The sequence below is a fragment of the Balaenoptera musculus genome, chromosome 13, assembly GCF_009873245.2.
Source record: "Balaenoptera musculus isolate JJ_BM4_2016_0621 chromosome 13, mBalMus1.pri.v3, whole genome shotgun sequence".
Lineage (NCBI taxonomy): Eukaryota > Metazoa > Chordata > Mammalia > Artiodactyla > Balaenopteridae > Balaenoptera > Balaenoptera musculus.
The window spans coordinates 38,180,652-38,204,088 of record NC_045797.1 but is presented as its reverse complement, the minus strand read 5'-3'; the positions used below and the strand labels follow the sequence as shown (position 1 = coordinate 38,204,088).

General features: G+C 40.2%; 1 protein-coding gene and 1 pseudogene across 7 annotated transcripts in view; one reads left to right on the top strand and one right to left on the bottom strand.

The window, feature by feature from the left end:
• The window catches only part of USP34 (ubiquitin specific peptidase 34), a 236,854-nt gene extending 213,751 nt beyond the window's left edge, over window positions 1-23,103 (bottom strand). For 6 of the 7 annotated variants that reach the window (XM_036872997.1, XM_036873001.1, XM_036873003.1 and 3 more), the window contains exon 1: window positions 22,941-23,102. In XM_036872997.1, the coding sequence (XP_036728892.1) occupies window positions 22,941-22,983 (43 nt within the window). In that variant the 5' untranslated portion in view covers window positions 22,984-23,102. Of the gene's footprint in view, window positions 1-22,940 lie in introns of all 7 variants that reach the window. The other variant, XM_036873004.1, reaches the window with a different exon arrangement.
• Window positions 8,532-9,107, top strand: LOC118905947 (annotated as a pseudogene).
• Window positions 23,104-23,437: the final 334 nt, after the last annotated feature.

Sequence of the window (23,437 nt, the reverse complement as noted above, 5' to 3'; positions counted from 1 at the left end):
GATGCAAAAGAGAATGAACAGCAACAGAAAGGATAAAAGTGGGTAAATCTAAATGAATACTGACTTGACAATAACGTCTTATTAAACTTTAAAAATATAATTAAAATACACTACAACAATAGTATAAAAGACAGGAGCAGAATAAATGGAATTAACGTATTCTAAGGCATTGCTACTCAAAGTGTGTACTAAAGACCAACAACATCAGCATCATGTAGAAGCTTTCTTAGAATGAGGAGTCAGGCAAAATTCCAGACTGCTTGAATTAATCTGCCTTTTTAAGAAAATCTCCAGGTGATCATATGTACATTAAAGTTCCAGAGGCATCATTCTAAAGTACGGAAGGTAGAACAAATACTAAAATAAATTCCAGTATGAGAAATTCATAGTTAAGCAAGATTTAGGTAAAGAAGCAAGCAAAAAAATAAATATGAGTACAAGATGAAGGACTCAGTTTCACTTCTGTTGAATTTGAGGATGAAGGATACTTAAATAAAAATGTCTAGCACTAAGTTAAGGATATTGGTCTGACACTTGGAAAATCAGTCAGTGCTAGAAATATACTCTGAAAGATAATGAAGTCATGAGAGTAGACTGAATCCTTACTTCAACCTCTTCATAATATACACAGCAAAGGACTAAACCCTGAGTAATCTCCATACCGAAGGGATTCGAGTAACAAAACCCTGAATAAGGAAAGGGAAAATTTTAAGATTATGCAGCCCAGCAGTTCTCAACCTTTGTTTTCAGGGCTCCTTCACATGCTTAAAGACTGAAAACTTAAAAGAACTTATGTTTAGGTGATTTATATTTATTAATATTTATTGTGTTTTGAATTAAAATTTAGGAATATTTATTCATTAGTTTATAAACGATAAATTCATTACCTGTTTTCCATTTTTAAAAAATCAGTGACTTGAGTGGCGCTGTTTTAAATTTTTGAAAATATCTTTAGAGTCTGGCTTAATAGAAAACAGCTGGATTCTCATTAACTGCTTCTGCATTCTATGTGCTGCCATATAGTTTTGGTAAAGCAAATAAAGAAAATCCATCCTTAAAAGATCTGAACATGGAAATAAGAGGACTATTTTAACAGCCCTGTCAGATAATTTTGGATATTCTTCTTTGATATTACACCAAAACTCAATGACTGTTAATTTCTTTTTTTAATTAATTTATTTTTATTCTTATTTATTTTTGGCTGCATTGGGTCTTTCTTGCTGCATGCAGGCTTCCTCTAGTTGTGGGGAGTGGGGGCTACTCTTCGTTGCGGTGAGCAGGCTTCTCATTGCGGTGGCTTCTCTTGTCGCAGAGCACAGGCTCTAGGCGCGCAGGCTGCAGTAGTTGTGGCACGCGGGCTCAGCAGTTGTGGTGCATGGGCTTAGTTATTCCACAGCATGTGGGATCTTCCTGGACCAGGGCTCAAACCCGTGTCTCCTGCATTGGCAGGCGGATTCTTAACCACTGTACCACCAGGGAAGCCCCAAGTGTTAATTTCTAAAAGACAAGTTGCAATGTGAAATCTAAAACCTTATCAGTACTGTTACATTAAAATCCACTGATCTATCTTGATCTCTGAATAGACTTTTTGCCCATAAATGATTTTGTAACATCATGCACTGGTGATATGGAAAATACTGGCTCACTAAGTTATGTAGATCTTTCCACTGTTGACATATTTCATTACACAATATCAAAAAATCGTATCATTAATAGTTCCATCAATCTCATAAAAAAATCCGTAAGTTTTGGGCAGCTGTCAAACTCACAGTGACAGGTACAAGTTTTCCAAATCTTAATTTTTTCTTGAAAGCTCAATTTTATCACTGGCAACTAACACCATCAGTCTTGTTTGAAGTGACATGCTTGCCTCATTCATTCCAGAAAATGCACACCATATACCCAAATCTGGATAACCTCTAAGTCAATCATTCTTTCAAATAAAAATGGTGTTTCATGAAAAAAGCAGCTAGTTCAGCTTACGACTCAATCACATGAGGGCACTTCCTTAAGACAACCATTTACTGCAGTACACAGAAAAAATGTTTTATATGCATTTCTCATTTCATCACAGGATATTAAAAGACATGCACATAAGCTTTTGAGATTTAATAATATTAATATCCATTGCTTCATCAAAGGCATCAAGTGAAATTTTTTTTTAAACAGCAAGTGCTTGGCAGCAAAGATTTCATTAACTACTTAGTGCACTGTGTTATTTCCTGCAATGTGTTTTATCCACCACGCCTTTGCAGTACCAGTGAAAATATCAACCAAAAGGCAAATATGACTTACCTCTCAGGCCCCTTGAAAGGCTCTCTGGGACCCCCAGGGTCCACACATCAAACTTTGAGAACCAATGATGGAACCAAATGAAGATACAGATTTAATAATAAAGGGTTATATGAAACAAAACATATCCCAATTGAAAAGAAGGAAGTAAAACTGTTTCTATTCACAGATGACATGATCTTGTATAAATCCTAAGAAAGTCTTAAGGAATCACTAAAGAAAATTAATAAACAAGTTTAACAAGATTGCAAGATACAAAATCAATTGCATTTCTATACACTAGCAATAAGCAATGCAAAAATGAAACAGGGGACTTCCCTGGTGGCACAGTGGTTAAGAGTCTGCTGCCAATGCAAGGGACACAGGTTCGAGCCCTGGTCCAAGAGGATTCCACGTGCCATGGAGCAACTAAGCCCGTTCGCCACAACTACTGAGCCTGCGCTCTAGACCCTGTGAGCCACAACTACTGAGCCTGCGTGCCACAACTATGGAAGCCTGCGCTCCTCAACAAGAGAAGCCACCGCAATGAGAAGCCCGCGCACCGCAACGAAGAGTAGCCCCCGCTCATCGCAACTAGAGAAAGCCTGCACGCAGCAATGAAGACCCAATGCAGCTAAAAATTTTAAAAAAAAATTTCTTAATGAAACGTACAAAACAATTCCATTTACAATAACATCAAAAAGAATAAAATTTGGAACTTCCCTGGTGGTCGAGTGGTAAAGAATCCGCCTTCCAATGCAGGGGACGTGGGTTGGATCCCCGGTCAGGGAACTACGATTCCACATGCTGTGGGGCATCTAAGCCCATGCACCACAACTACTGAGCTCACACGCCTCAACTAGAGAGCCCATGTGCTGCAACTAAGACCCAACACAGCCAAAAATAAATTAAATAAATAAATAAATAAATAATTTTTTTAAAAAGGAGACTTTAATGTGACATCTCATGACTTTAAAAAAATAAAATAAAATTCTTGGGAATATAATAAGAAGAAATGCAAAACTTATACTCTGAAAACTACAAAACACTGTCAAAAAAAGTTGAAGAAATCTAAGTAACAGAAAGACATTCCATGTTCATGGATCAAAAGACTTACTTTGTTAAAATAGTAATACTCTTCAGCTTTATCTATAGATTCACCACACTCTATCAGAATCCCAGCTGGCGTCTTTGTAAAAATTGAAAAGCTAATCCTAAAACTCATAAGGAAACTCAAAGGACCCAGAACAGCCAAACAATTTTGAAAAACAACAAAGTTAGAAGATTCACACTTTCCAATTTCAAATATTACTGCAAAGCTACAGTAATCAAGGCAGAAGGACAGACATATAAATCAATGGAACAGAAATGAGAGTCCAAAAACAAACCCATGCATCCACGGTCAACTGATTTTCAACAAAACTGCCAAGATCACTCAATGGAAAGTGTCTTTCTACAAATGGTGCCAGAACAACTGGACAGCCTCATACAAAAGGATGAAGTTGGACCCTTACCTCTTACCAGGTACAAAAAATTGACTCAAAATGGATCAAAGACCTAAATATAGGAACCAAAACTATTAAACTTACAAGAAAACATAGGAGTAAGCATTCATGCCTTTGGATTTGGCAATGGATTCTGGCAATAGACATGAAACCAAAAGCACAAGCAACAAAAGAAATAAATAAACTGAACTTCAACATTAAAACCTTTTGTGCTTCAAAGAACAGTAGTGATATAGCGAAGACTACCCACAGTATAGGAGAAAAAATTTGCGAATTATATATCTGATAAGGGACCCATGTCTAGAATATATATTAATGAACTCTGACAACCCAATAATAAAAAATAAATAACCCTATTAAAAAGTGAGCAAAGGGGCTTCCCTGGTGGTGCAGTGGTTGAGAATCTGCCTGCCAATGCAGGGGACACGGGTTCGAGCCCTGGTCTGGGAGGATCCCACATGCCACGGAGCAACTGGGCCCGTGAGCCACAATTACTGAGCCTGTGCGTCTGGAGCCTGTGCTCCACAACAAGAGAGGCCACGATGGTGAGAGGCCCGCGCACCGCGATGAAGAGTGGTCCCCACTTGCCGCAACTAGAGAAAGCCCTCGCACAGAAACGAAGACTCAACACAGTCATAAATAAATAAATAAATAAATAAAAGAACGTGAATTTCTTTTAAAAAAAAAAAAAAAAGTGAGCAAAGGATCTGAATGGACATTTTGCCAAAGGAGATATACAAATGACAAATAAGCATATAAAAAGATATTCATCATCATCATTCATCCGGGAAAGGCAAATCAAAACCACAATGAGAGGAACTTGCCTGGTGGTCTAGTGGCTAAGACTCCACGCTCCCAATGCAAGGGGCCTGGGTTCAATCCCTGGTCAGAGAACTACATCCCACATGCCACAACTAAGAGTCTGCATGCCGCCAACAACAACAAAAAAGATCCCGCATGCCACAACCAAAGATTCCTCATTAAAAAAAAACACACACACACGAGATACCACTTTAAGCTCACTAGGATGGCTAGAATAAAACAGTCAAAGTAACAAGTGTTGATGAGGATGTTGAGAAACTGGAACCCTCATACACTACTGAAGGGAATATAAAACGTTGCAGCATTTTGGAAAACAGTTTGGCAGTTTTTCAAAAAGTAAAACTGAGTTACCGTTTGACCAAATAATTCCACTCCAAGTACCTGTGAGAAGTAAAAACTAAGTCCATGGAAAACGTTTTACACAAATGTTCACAAAAGCATTATTCATAAGAGTCAAAAGGTAGAAACAACCCAAATGTCCATCAACTGATGAATGGATTAACAAAATGTGGGGACTTCCCTCCTGGTCCACTGGTTAAGACTCCACGCTTCCACTGCAGGAGGCATGGGTTCGATCCCTGGTAGGGGAAGATCCTGCATGCCACACGGTGCAGCCAAAAAAGAAAAAAAAAATGTACTATATTCATACAATGTCATATTATTCAGTCACAGAAAGGAATGAAGAACTGATACATGCTCCAACATGGATGAATCTTGAAAATATGCTAAGTGAAAGAAGTCAGTCACAAGATATACTATAATTCCATTTATATGAAAGATTCAAAATAGGCAAATACATACGGAAAGTAGATTGTTGCTTAGGGCTGGGAGGACGGGGGATTTACAGTGATAGTTAAACGGTGTGGGGTTTCTTTCTGAGGTGATGAAAGTGCTCTAAAATTGACTGTGGTGATGATTGCATAATTCTGTGAATACAGTGAAAGCCACCGAGTTGTACAGTTTTAATGGGTGACATGTAAGGTACGTATCCCAATAAAACTGTTATCAAAAATAAAACAAAACAATTAATGATAAAGGTGTGTGAAAATTCCATTTACAAGAACAAGAAATAAAAATACCTAGGAATAATTATAAAGGAAACGTGCAGAATCTACATAAAGGAAAACCCCCACAAAGTTTCACGAAGATTATATAAATGGGAAAGCACATTATGCTTCCTGAAGTGGCAAAATCAATACTGTAAGATGTCAACTCATGCTCCTATTTATAAACATTATGCAATTACGATAAAAATTCCAACAGAATGTGAGGGGAGGAGGGCAACACAACAACAAAAAAATTCTGAAGTTTTATCTCAAGGAATAAATAACTTTTCACTAGCAATGTGGTTTAATATTTTCAGGTACTAAAATATATCATGAAGCAACTAAATTAAAACCAAACAATTAATTAAACAATAAAAAGCTTAAAAATAGACCTCCAGGAATATACTTAAAACTTCTGTATAACACAGAGGTGGCATATCAAAACAGTGAAAAACTAGATGGACGCTAAGATCAATGAGTAATAGTTTGGAAAAACTAATATTAGATCCACTTCATAACTTACACCAAAATAAATTCCAGATGGATTAAAAATTAAACAATTCATAAAAACTAGAAAAAAGCTTAACTGAATATCTGATCTCAAAGTGGGAAAAGCTTTTCTAAATAACAGTAGACTACTCATTATTAAAACTCAGGAACCAGAACTTCCCTGGTGGCACAGTGGGTAAGAATCCGCCTGCTAATGCTGGGAACACGGGTTCAAGCCCTGCTCTGGGAAGATCCCACATGCCGTGGAGAAACTAAGCCCGTGTCCCAGAACTACTGAGCCTGCGCTCTAGAGCCCACGAGCCACAACCACTGAGCCCGCGTACCACAAATACTGAAGCCCATGCGCCTAGAGCCTGTGCTCCGCAACAAGAGAAGCCACTCCAATGAGAAGCCCGCACACTGCAAGGAAGAGTAGCCCCCGCTCGCCGTAACTAGAGAAAGCCCGCATGCAGCAACAAAAACCCAATGCAGCCAAAAATAAATAAATAAATAAATTTAAAATTAATAAATAAAACTCAGGAACCAAATATGTCAATACAAACAATGCAATAATCCTCAATATCTGAACTCTTGCAGGAACCAAGTAGTTCTGGATAGTGACTATATCTGTTTTTCCTCTACTATATGGATTTTTCAAAATATTTAATGCAAATAAACAGGCACTCTCAAATACTATTGTTGGGGTATAAATTAGTATAACCCTTCTAGTAGGCAATTTAGCAACAGAAGCCTTAAAAGTTTCTACCTATTGATGCTGGACATGACCCAGATTTCTATGCGCAAGGATATTTTAATTTTTTTTTTCTTCACAGGAAAAACGCTAAATAGGTGTTATATTCAAAAGACTAAAAGTAGGCTGCCATTAAATTCTGTTCTCAGATATACATAAGTTAGAAAATACTAAAAAAAGCAAATAGTACATACAAAATCAATTTTTTATAAATACAGAAAGTTAGCTGGAACAATATACACCAAAGTTTTAACAAAACTCTTTTTACTGAAATAACCATTTCTCCAATTCCAATCATTAAAAAGAAAATTACTCAAAGATCAACTTAAATTCTATCAATTCCATGAAGCCTTCTCCAGTCTTAGAAAACTAAACTCCTCCCACTGCACTTCAGCTATATATACTTTAATGGAATTTACCATTTGTCTTTTCATACCATTGTTTTTTGTATATTTCTTACGCTGGCACTGTGTTAAGTGTTGATATGCATTATCTTATTTAATCCTCCCAAAATCCTTGTATTTATTTAAGATGTTATTATCCTCATTTTCAAGTAAGTAAGAACGCACTAAGAGATAAAGGAACATAACCAAAACCAGAGATCTAATAAATGACAGGAACAAGACTTGAACTCAGGTCTGTCAGATCAAAGATCACTCAACTATTATCCTACTGCCTCATCTGTATTGTACTCTAACATTCCTTAAGGGTAGATATACATCTAAATGTATCTCTATCTACCACAGCATACAGCAAATGCTTTACATGTATAAAATATTCAATATATTTCTTATATATTGAAAAACAGTATTCAAACATAAAGAGTTAAGGTAAGACACACAAAAAATAATCAAGTCAGTAAATAGAATGTTAAGAAATGGTTTTTGGAAAAAGATGCAGACCTACTAGAGAATGGACTTGAGGATATGGGGAGGGGGAAGGGTAAGCTGGGACAAAGTGAGTGGCATGGACATATATACACTACCAAACGTAAAATAGATAGCTAGTGGGAAGCAGCCGCATAGCAGAGGAAGATCAGCTCGGTGCTTTGTGACCACCTAGAGGGGTGGGATAGGGAGGGTGGGAGGGAGAGATATGCAAGAGGGAAGAGATATGGGGACATGTGTATATGTATAACTGATTCACTTTGTTATAAAGCAGAAACTAACACACCATTGTAAAGCAATTATACTCCAATAAAGATGTTAAGAAAAAAAAAAAAGAAATGGTTTTTGGGACTTCCGTGGTGGCGCAGTGGTTAAGAATCCGCCTGCCAATGCAGGGGACACGGGTTCGAGCCCTGGTCCAGGAAGATCTCACATGCCGTGGAGCAGCTAGGCCCATATGCCACAACTACTGAGCATGCGCTCTAGAGCCCGCGAGCCACAACTACTGAGCCCGCGTGCCACAACTACGGAAGCCCGCACACCTAAAAGCCCGCGCTCCACAACAAGGAACCCACCGCAATGAGAAGCCTGTGCACCCCAACAAAGAGTAGCCCCTGCTCGCCGCAACTAGAGAAAGCCCACGAGCAGCAACAAAGACCCAAAAGAGCCAAAAATAAATAAATAAATAAATAAAATGTAAACAAGCAAGCAAACAAAAAGAAATGGTTTTCAATTTTCCAAAATGGACCCAGCAGAATGAATGACTCCTGCAAAGAAGGGTGAAGAGAAGAAGGCCATTCAACCATTCTGGTTAGCAACCAGAGAATATACCATCAACATTCACAAGTGCACCCAGAGTCAGCTTCAAGAAGCGTGCCCCTCAAGAACTGAAAGAGATCCAGAAATCTGCCATTAAGAAAACAGGATCTCCAGATGTGCACACTGACACCACGCTCAACAAAACAGTATGAGCCAAAGAATTAGGAATGTCCCATACTGTATCCATGTGTGGTTATCCAGAAAACACAATGAGGATGAAGATTCAATAAACAAATTCTAGGGACTTCCCTGGTAAGACTCCACGCTCTCAATGCAGGGGGCCCAGGTTCGATCCTTGGTCAGGGAACTAGATCCCACATGCATGCCGCAATCAAGAAGTCCGCATGCCACAATTAAGCTCCCACATGCCGCAACTAAGACCCAGTGCAGCCTAAATAAATAAATATTTTTTAAAAGTACACATAAAATAAATAAATAAACAGACAAACTCTATACGTTGGTTACCTAAGTACCTGTCACCACTTTCAAAAACTTAGTTGATGTGGATAAGAACTAATCGTTGACTGTCAAAAAAAGTTACAAAACTGCCAAAAAAAAAAAAAAAAAGGTTTTCAGTATAGCACAGTGTACTAGATATGTGTGCTTGCTGTCCAAAAACAATTTCACCTTCTTCATAATCACAACATGCCAAATTTCTTTTGGGGAAACACTTACCGTTTTTTAGCTATGAGGTTTGGTGGGATCAGCTTCAGGAATAGGTCATCAGTTTAAGCCAACCAAAATCCATCCTCTTTGAACTCTACTTCAGGAATAAGGCCCATGATAAAAACATGGGCCAATGATCTATGAAGCACCATCTGCTAGCCAGGTTTTGGAAAAAGCAGCTTCCTTGTTCTTGTACAGTAGGTTTCAGAAGAGATTCTCTCTTTTTTGCTCTGTGTAGTATAAATATGTGATTTGCAAACAGTGTGGTATAAAGATGGTGTGCAGTAGCCATTTCTGCTACTCTGAGAAGGGCCAAACTAAGGTCAAAACCAAGGAAGCACAGCAGAGCAAGCCACAGAGAAATGAAGTCTTGATAAGGTTATGAATCTGCAGATTAAGAGTAGACCACACTAGGAGAAAAGGAACCCTCCTACACTGTTGGTGGGAATGTAAATTGGTTCAGCCACTATGGAAAACAGTATGGAGGTTCCTCAAAAAACTAAAAATAGGGGCTTCCCTGGTGGCACAGTGGTTAAGAATCCGCCCGCCAATGCAGGGGCCACGGGTGCAAGCCTTGGTCCAGGAAGATCCCACATGCCGCGAAGCAACTAAGCCCGTGCACCACAACTACTGAGCCTGCACTCTAGAGCCCACGAGCCACAACTACTGAGCCCACGTGCCACAACTACTGAAGCCCACATGCCTAGAGCCCATGCTCCGCAACAAGAGAAGCCACCGCAATGAGAAGCCCACATACCACAACGAAGAGCAGTCCCCGCTCGCCACAACTAGAGAAAGCACATGTGCAGCAACGAAGACCCAATGCAGCCAAAAATAAATAAATAAAGTAAATAAATTTATTTTAAAAAAAAAACTAAAACTAGAACTACCATATGATCCAGCAATCCCAATCCTGGGCATATATCCGGACAAAACTAATTCAAAAAGATACATGCACCCTTATGTTCACAGCAGCGCTATTCGCAATAGCCAAGATATGGGACAATGTAAATGTCCATCAACAGATGAATAGATAAAGAAGATGTGGTATGCATATACAATGGAATACACCTCAGCCATAAAAAAGAATGAAATAATGCCATTTGCAGCAACATGGATGGACCCAGGGCTCATCATACTTAGCCAAACAAGTCAGAAAGAAAAAGACAAATACCATATATTATCGCTTATATGTGAAATCTAAAATATGAGACAAATAAACCTACCTACAGAACAGAAACAGACTCACAGTCATAGAGAACATACTTGTGGTTACCAAGGTCGGGGGGGTGGGGGTGGGGGAGGGATGGACCGGGAGTTCGGGGTTAGTAGATGCAAACTATTATAAATAGAATGGATAAACAGCAAGGTCCTACTGTATAGCACAAGGGACTATATTCAGTATCCTGTGACAAACCATAATGGGAAAAGAATATAAAAAAGAATGTATATACATGTATAACTGAATCACTTCACTGCACAGTAGAAATTAACACAACACTGTAAATCAACTATACTTCAATTAAAAGACAAAATCAAACAAACAAAAAAAGAGTAGACCACACCAGAACACAGCACACACCTGCACTGCTCAGTTATGGCTTTTAAAAAACTCCTTTTTCTTTCTGCCAAACGGGGTGTTCTTTCTGGTTCTTGCAACAGAGTCCTAACTTGGGTTCGAAAACTAATTCCCAATCTTAGATTTTTAATCCGTAAGGGTTAATCTCAAGGGACATTCAGGGAAAAAAACAAAACTAAACACAACTTAACAAAATGAGGGTTTTTTTTTTTTTTTAATCAATGAAGCACCTTTTTATGAAGGGGGGTGCTGAGCAAGACATCACAAAAGGATTGACAGTACTTGAAATGTCCCCAAAATTTGAGAAAACAGGAAAAACGACCACATCCAGCCTACCCTCATCTTCCATTAACCACCTCCGTGATCTTAAGATTTTTCAGATATTTTAACAGATTCATATTGATCCTAGTACGTGTAGGCACTGTGAAACTCAGTTAATGTAAGCTAGTCGCAATCACAGAACTTGTAACCCTGTATAATAAAAAGACATTAAAGGGAATTCCCTGGTGGTCCAGTGGTTAGGACTCTGCGTGTTCACTGCTGAGGTCGAGGGTTCAATCCCTGATCAGGGAGCTAAGATCCTGCAAGCCACGCGGTGCAGCAAAAAAAATTAAAGATAAAAAATAAAAAGACATTAAACAAGTATATAAAAATAAATACATAATTCTAAACTGTGGTAAGTGGGGACTTCCCTGGTGGCGCAGTGGTTAAGACTCCACACTCCCAATGTAGGGGGCCCGGGTTCGATCCCTGGTCAGGGAACTAGATCCCACATGCATGCCACAACTGAGTTCGCATGCCACAACTAAGGAGCCAGCACAACCAAATAAATAAATTAAATTAATAAATAAAAAATAAAAATAGTTTAAACTGTTTTAAGTGCTATGAAGGATAAGAACTTGAACTACTTTAGAGTGGATGTTCAATAAAGGCCTCTCTGAAAAATTAAAGGCATAGAAAGGTGATTAAGTTCCAGGGAAAAATAAAGGCTCACTGGCAGTAAAGAACATCACTGAAAGAAAACAAAGCAAGCAAGGGGATGAGGTCAGCATTGCCTATGTCATGCAGAGTCGCACAAATCGTGGTAAGCTATTCCACTCCCCTCATTCCCAGTAACTATTCCAACCAGTTAAAGGCCCAGTTCATCTTCCACTTTCCTTGAAACCTTGCCTAATCCACTTTAGCCAGAATTAATCTCTCTATAGTCCCTTTGTTTTTCATGAGTTTCCCAACTCCCAAAGTCAAGTTCCTCTTTAAAAAAACAAAAACAAAAACAAAACAGCATGGTTAGAGAAAAGTATACTGAGTAGGAATAAGAACTAAATTCTAGTCCTAGCTCTGCTACTTACTAGCTGTGTAACCTTGGCCAAATCATTCTATTTCTCATGATTTTCATGAGGTGCCATGAAGATATGTGAAACTGCACAGTATTCAAATAGCTTCAGAAGCTGATTGTCACTGTATTGTATATAATCCAACACAGTATTCCAACTGCATAAGCACTGCACTACTACCTATAATACTTGAAAAGAAAACAGTTTCATATTGTGCTGGCTTTTTCAGCACCAACATTGTTAATGGTTTTCAAGCTTATTTATAAAGCAGCTACACCCTTTGCTCCCCACCAAAAAAATCTTACATGGAGCCCCAATTTACAAAACAGATCAAAATGAGCTTTTCATCTTGAAACAGATTCCAAAGTCACCCTCACTCCCCTGAAACAGGGACAATGCCACTCAAAGGAATAGTTTAAAAACTGAGGCTCTTTACTATAAATCTTGAAGAAGAAAGAATTAAGGACAAGATTCTGTGGCTTGCCACCAGTGATGTCCCTCAAAGTTGACCAAAAAAACAACTCATTTTTTTCACAAGGATAGCTTCAGATTCTGTCAAGTGCCTTCATGTAATCAAAATGTCATATCTATAGTGATAGTTCCATGTTTTACCATATTTACTTCTATATCAAAATAAAATAAGATTGGTTTAACATAAGTTACTAGTGTCACATCAATTTTTTACTATCCTTTCACTCTTTAGTAATTGATTAATTATTTAAAAGTGGCAAGTTTCTCTTATAGCTTCCAAAATAATACTTGCCAATTTCTGCTTTTCTAGAAATTTAATAAGCTAAAGGTTCATAATCACACACAACCATGGCTCTATCCCCTTCACTGAAAAGAATCTGCCATTCCTGAAGATTTTTAACTCTTATCACTACTAATAAGGCTCTCATTATTCCTTACCAATCTAGAGGTTAGAGTCTCTCTTAATGTATGATTTATCCTGAGGGTTTGTGGATTCCTCTTAGAAGGGAAAATGGAAACAAATTATTAGAGTAAAACAACATTCTGCTGATCACCACCCTCTATTATACCCACCCAAGCAGTGGGTCCACTATCCCCTTATTTATCTTACTTTGAACACAACTTCAAAAGCTCTATTGTCTTAAGCATTTTCATAAGTCTCAATTTATTCTGAGTTAGTGCTCTTACTACTGCTCTTATACTTCTACATTCATCATTGGTTACTGAGCCTTTCTCAATAATCAGAATAAAGTTCATGAGTCTGGCAGCAAAGTTACCCAGAATAAAAAGTCCCTTCCAAATTTGTCTTATGGTGGTTTAGAACCAATACATTGCTAAAACAGCTCCACAGACCTCAGAGTCAAAATAAACACTTTAAGATTATTAAGGCTTTACACTCATGCTCTAATGTTGGAAGGATAATTTTTAAAAGTTTTATCATATTGCCAGATTTCCTTCCAGATATGCTGTATGAACTACTCAGCAATGTGATTTCAGAGGCTATATTCAAGGTGATAATCAGACAATTACAAAGTCATATAACAACCCAAATGCCCATCATTAGAGGACTGGTTAAGTTACAGTATGACCAAGTAATGGAAGACTACACTAAAGCCATTAAAAACGATAATGTAAGTGCATATTAACATGGAAAGGTAGCTACATCTTATTAATAAAAATAATATAAGGACTTCCCTGGTGGCACAGTGGTTAAGGATCCGCCTGCCAATGCAGGGGACACAAGGTTCAAGCCCTGGTCCAGGAAGATCCCACGTGACATGGAGCAACTAATAAGCCCATGCACCCCAACTACTAAGCCTGCACTCCAGAGAGAGCCATAACTACTGAAGCCTGCACACCTAGAGCCCGTGCTCCACAACAAGAGAAGCCGCCACAATGAGAAGCCCGCGCAATACAACGAAGAGTGGCCCCTGCTCGCCACAACTAGAGAAAACCCGCGGGCAGCAGCGAAGACCCAACTCAGCCAAAAATAAATAAATAAATAAATTTATTTATTTTAAAAAATAATAATTAGTAACATGCAATCAGTTTATTTACACGAAATAGCGTATCTGAGGAAAGAGAGAAAAGAATGACTTAAGAGATGTTTACCAAAACATGAACGATTTCTTTGGTAAACAGAGTTTCGGTTATCCTAATTTTCTTTATTATTTTCTGCACTATTTGATTTTTTTCTAAAAAAGCAGGTATCCTTTTTAGAATGAAAAACAACAAAGCTTTTATTCTCTTCAAAAAAACTAAACACACTGGTAGAGAGATGAGTAAGCAACAATAGAGGTTCTTAAGTTTTTTCCTGCCACCAAACACTACAGATGACACCTGCCCAACATGTTCCAAGAAAGTAAGCCAGATTATAATGAAACACTCACAGCTAAAGATTACACCTAATTTCCAATACAGGAGAGCTCATCATGGGGCAATACTGGAATCAAAACTCTTTTGGTTGCACATTAACTCAAATGGTATGTACAGGGGAGACAGCTAAATAGGAGCACTAGCTTCAGTATTAGAAAGCCACTAGGGGAACTTCCCTGGTGGCACAGTGGATAAGACTCCGCACTCCCAATGTAGGGGGCCCGGGTGTGATCCCTGGTCAGGGAACTAGATCCCACATGCATGCCACAACTAAAGGAGTCCTGGAGCCGCAACTAAGGAGCCTGCCACAACTAAGACCTGGGGCAGCCAAATAAATAAAAAAGAAAGCGAAGAGGATATTAACTTCTGTCTCTTTATAGAGCTTCAATATCAACTATTTCCAAAAATTTGCCCCAATTCTCTTCCGCAAATAGTCTCCTCCACTTGCTCCGTGTTTCTGCTCCTTCACATCAGCTTGCCAAAGCACTCACTCTAGTTCAGCTACTCATAGTTACCTGGCTCTTTATTTTTATTTATTTATTTACTTTTTATCATCATCTGTCTACATTCTTTTTCCCTTGTTCCTATAATCATCTGCTTTTGTCTGTGGGGAGTCTTTTTTTTTTTTTTTTTTTTTTTTTATTTATTTTTGGCTGTGTTGGGTCTTCGTTGCTGTGCGAGGGCTTTCTCTAGTTGCGCCCAGCGGGGGCTACTCTTCCTTGAGGTGCTCAGGCTTCTCATTGTGGTGGCTTCTCTTGTTGTGGAGCATGGGCTCTAGGCGCGCAGGCTTCAGTAGTTGTGGCACACGGGCTCTAGAGCGCAGGCTCAATAGTTGTGGCTCACGGGCTTAGTTGCTCCACAGCATCTGGGATATTCCTGGACCAGGGCTCGAACCTGTGTCCCCTGCATTGGCAGGCGGATTCTTAACCACTGCGCCACCAGGGAAGCCTTACCTGGCTCTTTAGTTCAAACGTTCTGACAGGAAAAAATCTGATTGATGGACAACAGTCCCACCAATCCACCAGGTCAGGAGTCTATTTGGAATCCAATCAGCGATAGTTAGGGAGAAGAGCCTTTCAGGGGATGTAAACTAGATAAGGTCCCTAGAAGAGGTTATAGCCAGGGCAGAAAGAGAAACCTGTCTCTTCCACAGTAAAAAAAAAAAAAAAAAAAGTGCAAGAGGATGGGCTTCCCTGGTAGCGCAGTGGTTAAGAATCCACCTGCCAATGCAGGGGACACGGGTTCGAGCCCCGGTCCAGGAAGATCCCACATGCCATGGAGCAACTAAGCCCGCGTGCCAAAACTACTGAACCTGCGCTCTAGAGCCCGCGAGCCACAACTACTAAGCCCACATGCCACAACTACTGCAGCTCGCGTGCCTAGAGCCCGTGCTCCACAACAGAAGCCACCGCAATGAGAAGCCAGCCCACTGCAACGAAGAGTAGCCCCTGCTCACCGCAACTAGAGAAAGTCCATGCACAGCAACGAAGACCCAACGCAGCCAAAAATAAATAAATAAAATAAATAAATTTATTAAAAAAAGGTGCAAGAGAAGGCAAGGTGCATACTACATCAGTTCTCAATTAACTGAGTAATCTACGTTTGGACACTTTTTAATTTCTATGGAATTTAAGAGAAAAACAACGTTAACAGTTGTTAATCACATTAAAAGGTTAAAGTCTAATTATTTTCCTGGTATATAAAGTCTTAAATAAAAGTAATTTAGTGGGATTCCCTGGTGGCACAGTGCTTAAGAACCCACCTGCCAATGCAGGGGACACAGGTTCAAGCCCTGGTCCGGGGAGATCCCACATGCCGTGGAGCAACTAAGCCTGTGCACCACAACTACTGAGCCTGTGCTCTAGAGCCCACAAGCCACACTACTGAGCCCACGTGCCACAACTACTGAAGCCCACAGGCCTAGAGCCCGTGCTCCACAACAAGAGAAGCCACCGCAACGAGAAGCCCGCGCACCACAATGAAGACCCAATACAGCCATAAATAAATAAATAAATAAAGTAATTTAGTGAAATTTCATCCCACAGACTCAAATCTCACCACCTATATAGAAAAATTTTTGCCTTTTTGCATTATCTATTAATTTAGAACATAATGGACTTCCCTGGTGGTGCAGTGGTTAAGAATCCACCTGCCAATGCAGGGGACACGGGTTCGAGCCCTGATCCGGGAAGATCCCACATGCCACAGAGCAACAAAGCCCACGCGCCACGACTACTTAAGCCTGCGCTCTAGAGCCCGTGAGCCGCAACTAATGAGCCCACATGCCACAACTACTGAAGCCCGGGCGCCTAGAGCCCGTGCTCCGCAACAAGAGAAGCCACCGCAATGAGAAGCCTGCGCAGCACAACGAAGAGCCACCCCCCGCTCACCGCAACTAGAGAAAGCCCACGTGCAGCAACGAAGACCCAACACAGCCATAAATAAATAAATAAATTCATAAAAAAAAAAATTAGAACACAGTTGGTTAGGGTGGATACTTTTTATAAGTACATACCTACTGATTTATGAATTAGCAATATATGTAATATAATCTGCACCTTCAGCATAATTCACCCACAAACTCTCATATCTAAATCAGTACTGACAATAGGCCCAAGAACACTGAGCCTAGGCACTCATATTCTTCTACAAAAACTTTTCATTAACTAAAATATTCACTAGACACTTACTCTCTACGAGGCACTATATTAGTACTGGGAAAAGAAGAAACAAAATATGACCCCTGACTTTAAGGAATTCAGCATCCAGAAAGAGAGGCTGTTGTCTATTTAAAAAAAGGGGGGGGGGGGGAGGGATGGTCTGTAACTTAAGTACCTGTAATTTTTTTAATTAATTAATTAATTTATGTTTGGCTGCCGTGGATCTTTGTTGCTGTGCGCGGGCTTCTCATTGCGGTGGCTTCTCTTGTTGCAGAGCACAGGCTCTAGGTGCACAGGCTTCAGTAATTGTGGCTCATGGGCTCTAGAGCACAGGCTCAGTAGTTGTGGCACATGGGCTTAGTTGCTCCGCAGCACGTGGGATATTCCCAGACCAGGGCTCGAACCCGTGTCCCCTGCAATAGCAGGTGGATTCTTAACCACTGCGCCACCAGGAAAGCCCCACTATTAAACATATAAGAAACATTAACACGTTTCATGAATATAGTGCTAAACCTAGTTATCAATAGCTATCACTGACAATGCAAACAGTCTGCTATTAAAAATCTACTACAATGCTTGGTGTCAGTCTATCTCTTGTAAAAATAAAATACAGTGTGTGTGTGTGAAAAAAAAACTAAAAAAAAAAATCTACACACTGTAGTGCTTTATGGTTTATAAGTTACTTTATAAAGATATGAGTTGAAATTGTATTTTGATCTTTGAAAAATAGTACTTCAAATAGTAACTGTTTTAAGAGTATATATTCTTAGCAAGATTAATTTACCAAATTAAAAATTTGGTACTTTGCATTGTAGTAAAATCAAATTTCCAATTTTAAGAATCAGTTCAAATTTCAGAATTAAATGTCTATCAGAAAATGTTATGTTACTAATGATTATTTCATGCCTATATACTTATATTTTTAAAAACCCCAGAAATGTGTAGTTTACTAAAGAGCTCATTGCTAACAACATTAAGATATATTAAGACATTCCCATTCAGCTACATTTACCACCACTTTTATTATTATTTTTTTTTTCTTTTAGGAGAAGGAAGAATTTACTACTTGTAGCAAGTAAGGTGAACACCAGGGATCTTTCCCAAAGCAATGTCTCTACCACCACTTTTAAATTCTTTCTACAATTACCACAGAATTATGCGCAAATTTGTGAAAACATATAAAAATTCAGTAATTTTTTACTTTGCCATTCAGTGTACTCATAATGTCTTCCATTTGAATAGATCATCGTACAGTTTATACAGCACAGCATAATGGTTAAAGAGCATGGGCTTCTAGAAGACGTGTGATTAAGTCCCATGCAAATCCTGACTCCACCAAATAAAGTCATGTGACTCTAAGCAACTTATGTAAACTCTAAGCCTTGGTTCTCTTATCTAAAAAAGGTGATAAAGTACCTACCTCAAAGAATGGAAAAAGTTCCCAACACAAATGGCTCAATAAAGTATACTTTAAAAATAAAAATGCAAATACTGATGGAGTATCCTGAGTTCTAGCTTAGATCTGACTACTAACTAAGCAGGTGACAGGTGATTTTTAGCAAACCACTTAGCCTTTCTGAGGTTCAATGTTTTCACATTTAAAATTGAGATACTAGGGGGGCTTCCCTGGTGGTGCAGTGGTTAAGAATCCGCCTGCCAATGCAGGGGACACGGGTTCGATCCCTGGTCTGGGAAGATCCCACATGCCACGGAGCAACTGGGCCCGTGAGCCACAACTACTGAGCCTGTGCGTCTGGAGCCTGTGCTCCGCAACAAGAGAGGCCGTGATAGTGAGAGGCCCGCGCACCACGATGAAGAGTGGCCCCCACTTGCTGCAACTAGAGAAAAAAGCCCTCACATGGAAACGAAGACCCAACACAGCCATAAATAAATTAAATTAAATTAAAATTTAAAATTGAGATACTAGGGAATTTCCGGGTGGTCCAGTGGTTAGGAACCTGCGCTTTCACTGCGGTTGGCCCAGGTTCAATTCCTGGCAGGGGAACTAAGATCCCGCAAGCTGCACAGCAAGGCCAAAAAAAAAAAAAAAAGAGATACTAATACTTGCTCCTGCCTATCACAAAAGATAGTTAGGAACGACAAACGAATTGCCCATTTAAAACATTTGGTAAAGTGTTAATTCACTAAACACACAGAGTAAAATCCACAACAGACAAATGGTTTAAAAGATAGATGTAGGGCTTCCCTGGTGGCGCAGTGGTTAAGAATCTGCCTGCCAATGCAGGGGACACGGGTTCGGGCCCTGGTCTGGGAAGATCCCACATGCCGCGGAGCAACTAAGCCCGTGAGCCACAACTACTGAGCCTGCGCGTCTGGAGCCTGTGCTCCGCAACGGGAGAGGCCGCGACAGTGAGAGGCCTGCGCACCGCGATGAAGAGTGGCCCACGCTCACGGCAACTGGAGAAAGCCCTCGCACAGAAACGAACACCCAACACAGCCAAAAATAAATAAATCAAACAAAAAAAAAAGATGGATGTACATTTAAAGCCATTTTCACTCTGCTCTCGAGAAATTTACCCCACCAAGGCAAACAGTGACCTCAATTTACTAGCTGACCTAGCTACGCTGATGGCCCAAAGCATAATTTCAAGTCTCCAGCTTCTCAACATCCAGAAATGCTTTTAGATTTAGTAAACTAGCTCACAAAGGAAGCTATAAAAGTAGCAAATATACAAAGTCAACAGAACAAGCAAAGGAATATAAACTTAAAATTATTTCCTAAACTGAATGCGACCCCACAAACTGATAGGCGCAAAGTTCACTCAATACATTCCACATTTTAAAACATCTTCCTTATTAAAAACAAAGCATTGAAAAAAATATGAAAACTCAAATATGTTAGTACTGTTGAAACTGGTTATTCTAACACTAAAGCCAAATGCTATTTTCAAATGCAATTTCAAGTTTTAAGATACCCGTCAAGACTACTAAAAAAGGGTATAAGGAGGTCCTTACTACCGAGTCCTTAGCCTGGTTCCATGGACACGCTTCAATGGGCCCTTCCTTAACCTACAGGCAAAACTGTACTGTGTCTGAATACCTGTATATGTTTCTATGCTGAGAGCTTCAGATTCTCAGCAGGACTAGAGGTATAACTGGTAATATTAATATTCTCATCAAAAACTGATGACAAAGGAAGCTATTATATACTATCTTCTGTCATCAATTTTTAGTTTAACTACATTACATTCTGCCAGATTTTAAAATAAACGTTTCATAGGAAGTCCTTAACCTTATCAAAACTCCGAGCACATCAGATATAAAGCTATACTATCCACATCATGTCTACCTTTTCATTTAAAACACAAAATTTTTAGATTATACACTTACTGGTGTGTCCAGGAAGACTTCTTTAGGTTTGATCAGTGTTTGTAAATTTGACAAGAAATAAGTTTTTGGTATTTTAATTCTATCCAACACACCACCTAAAGATATACTAATTTTATTTCTTCTCTTGGTTAAATTGTTATGGGGAGTTATATTGAAAGATGAATACTGAGCACATTATTTTGGGACTTTAAGTCTGAATTTCTCATCAAGGATGAACTGATGCTCATCTTTGCACAACCTTTGGGGGAAAAAAGGACAGACTTAATATAGAATTATTGTGAGATTACAAGAAAGATTTATAACCTACTTTAATTCAACAAGTTTTATCAAGTTCCAGCCATTATGCTCCAACCCAGTCATGGATTAAGTGTTACCATAATGAGATATAGTAATACCCAATGCTCTCAGGGAACTTGAGCATCTTATGTTTGAGATACAGGAACTACACAAAGGGAAAATGAAAACAACTGTAAAAGAACTGGGGGCGGGGGCAGTGGAGAAGCAACTAGTCATAGCTTGGTATAACCTACAAATAAAATTACTGAAGTAATTTCTTTTTAAGGAAGCTTCATTGTCAGATTAGAGTTTAAAGGGCAAATTTTTAAACTGAGCTTTATAGGAAATATTAAGAAACAAAGTATTTTTCCAGACCATTGGCTTATACACAAACAGAAAATCCTTCTTATCTGCTCATTAAAACAGGTTTCTTAAAGGGTCTGCATGGCCAGATTTTGTGAACCTGGTTCAATTAACCGTATTTAATTAAAGGTAACAAAAGCTAAATTTCTAACTCCATAAATCGATTGCATTTTTGAGTGCTTTTAGACAAAGTTCTAGGGGTTTCCCAAATAACCTTCAATAGAACCCTTCATTATGTCTCTTTTCAAAAGGTAATAAGGATTAACAAACTTTAGTTTCTTTAGATACTATGTTTAAAATTAATTGTCATAGTTCGGTTTAAAATAATTTTTAAACACCAACAAAACTATTAAAAGCAGTTTTCTCCTTATATAAGATAGCAAAGCTATTCATTTTCCAGTTTCAGAAAAACCAAGCCATAATCACACAACTGACATCCGAGACATTTAAAATAGAGTTCACTGAAACAAATACTAAGGGATTAAGTTTATCATCATTTCATAAACCACCTACACCAAAAATAAAAGTACCTCAAAATAAATACAAATAACCTTAAAATTCTAGGAAAATTTGGAATGACACAAATACTGTATAGTTTGAATTTGTGCAAAAGCCTGCTTCCACCTGTCAGGAAGTAAATACAGAGTTGAAAGTAAACTAGAACCCTTCCACTTTTATTATTGCCTTTGGTCATTAAAGTAAAATTCAAACACAAACAAGACTATACACTTTATAATCAATTGTTTTTAAGAATCGTATTAGAAAATAGACAATTTGGAAGTCTTTCGAAATACCACACACAAAACACAAATCCAAAACCCACAAAAGGTGTTCGTAAGTGAGCATTTTCTCAACAATCAACTTTTTGTAAATTAATCTTTTATCTAATTCACCTCCTCCAACTAGGCCTTTGGGCCCAGAAATAGTTAATTTGCAATACGTCTTGTTTCTTTAAGCTAAAATACCGTCTTACAAGGGTCTGGAGTAAAATAAATGAAAGGAATCTAACCAGAAAAGAGCAGTGCACGCTCTGTAATAAAAGCATACGGAATAAGGCCTTTCATTCCAGGAGACAGGCCATGACTATCCCGGGATGGTACCTGTAGTACAGTGCTCTCCTTAAGAGAAGAGAATTTACCATTAAAACGACGAATGGTACACTAAGAAGAAACATCATTAACTAATTTTTTTAAAATAGGTATAAAGGTTCCAGTCATCACTATCACAGCTCATTTTCAGCTTTTTAAGGTCAGAGAGAAAGGCTTAATACAACCCACACACCCCCAAGAGAGAAGAAAACCACCAACCACCTCGCAGGGAGTTTAATGAAAATTAGCAGGTAAGAGGCCTAGGCAGCACGCTGAAAATCAAAGAGGGCGGCCGGACGGTCGAAGGGTTCCGACTACAGAGGAGAGCCTCGTCCTCGGACCCCACCTCCCCTCACCTTCCCGGCAGGGCGAAGGAGGCGAAGGCTCATTAGTGCCTACGTTAATTGACACCTGTAATGAGGAAACTTTCCGAGAGCGGAGACCGCTCAGGCCCGGCCTGGCCGGAGCTCCGCAACGGCCCCCTCTCGGGCGACCAGGTAACCGGGCCGGACTGGGCCCGAGGCGCCGCGGCGGCCGCGCCACCGCGCACCTTCCCGGGGCGCTAGGCCCGCACGCCGCCCGGCTCGGCCGTCGCCTCCCGCAGGCCACGGCAGCTCGGGGAGGCCGCAAAGCGGCGCGGGGACCCCAAACCGTGCACCCCGACAGGCCGCCGCCGCGACTACTTACTTTCATTTAACACCTCCACCAGGTCTGCGCAGTTCTCGCACATCGTTCGGCCGCCGCCCCCCCCCTCCCCCGCTTCGGATCGCACTGACTGATCCCGACCGGCGGGGGGGAGGGGAGAGAGGCGGAGGAGTGGGCCGGCCGGCCGGCGGGGCGGGGAGGCGACGAGGGCGGGCGGCGGCGGGGACGGGGCGGGGAGGAGAATGGGGGAGGGGGCCGGCGGTCCCCGGAGCGGGCGGGGGAGAGGAGGGGGGCGAGGGGAGGTGCGCAGGCCGGAGGGGCGCTGAGGCGCCGGCGGCGGGGAAGGGGGGGAAGGACGGGGGGAGGGGAGAGGGAGGGAGGGGGCGGGTGGGGAGAGAAGCAGCAGAGTCACTTCACCGACCAGACGCCGCGGCCACCGCCGACGCCGCCGCCATTTTAATAGAGCGTTCGGGCTGCGTTCGGCTCTTTCCGTCCGGGCGAAGGAGCCGACGAGAAGCGCCTCGCGCTCTCATTCCTCC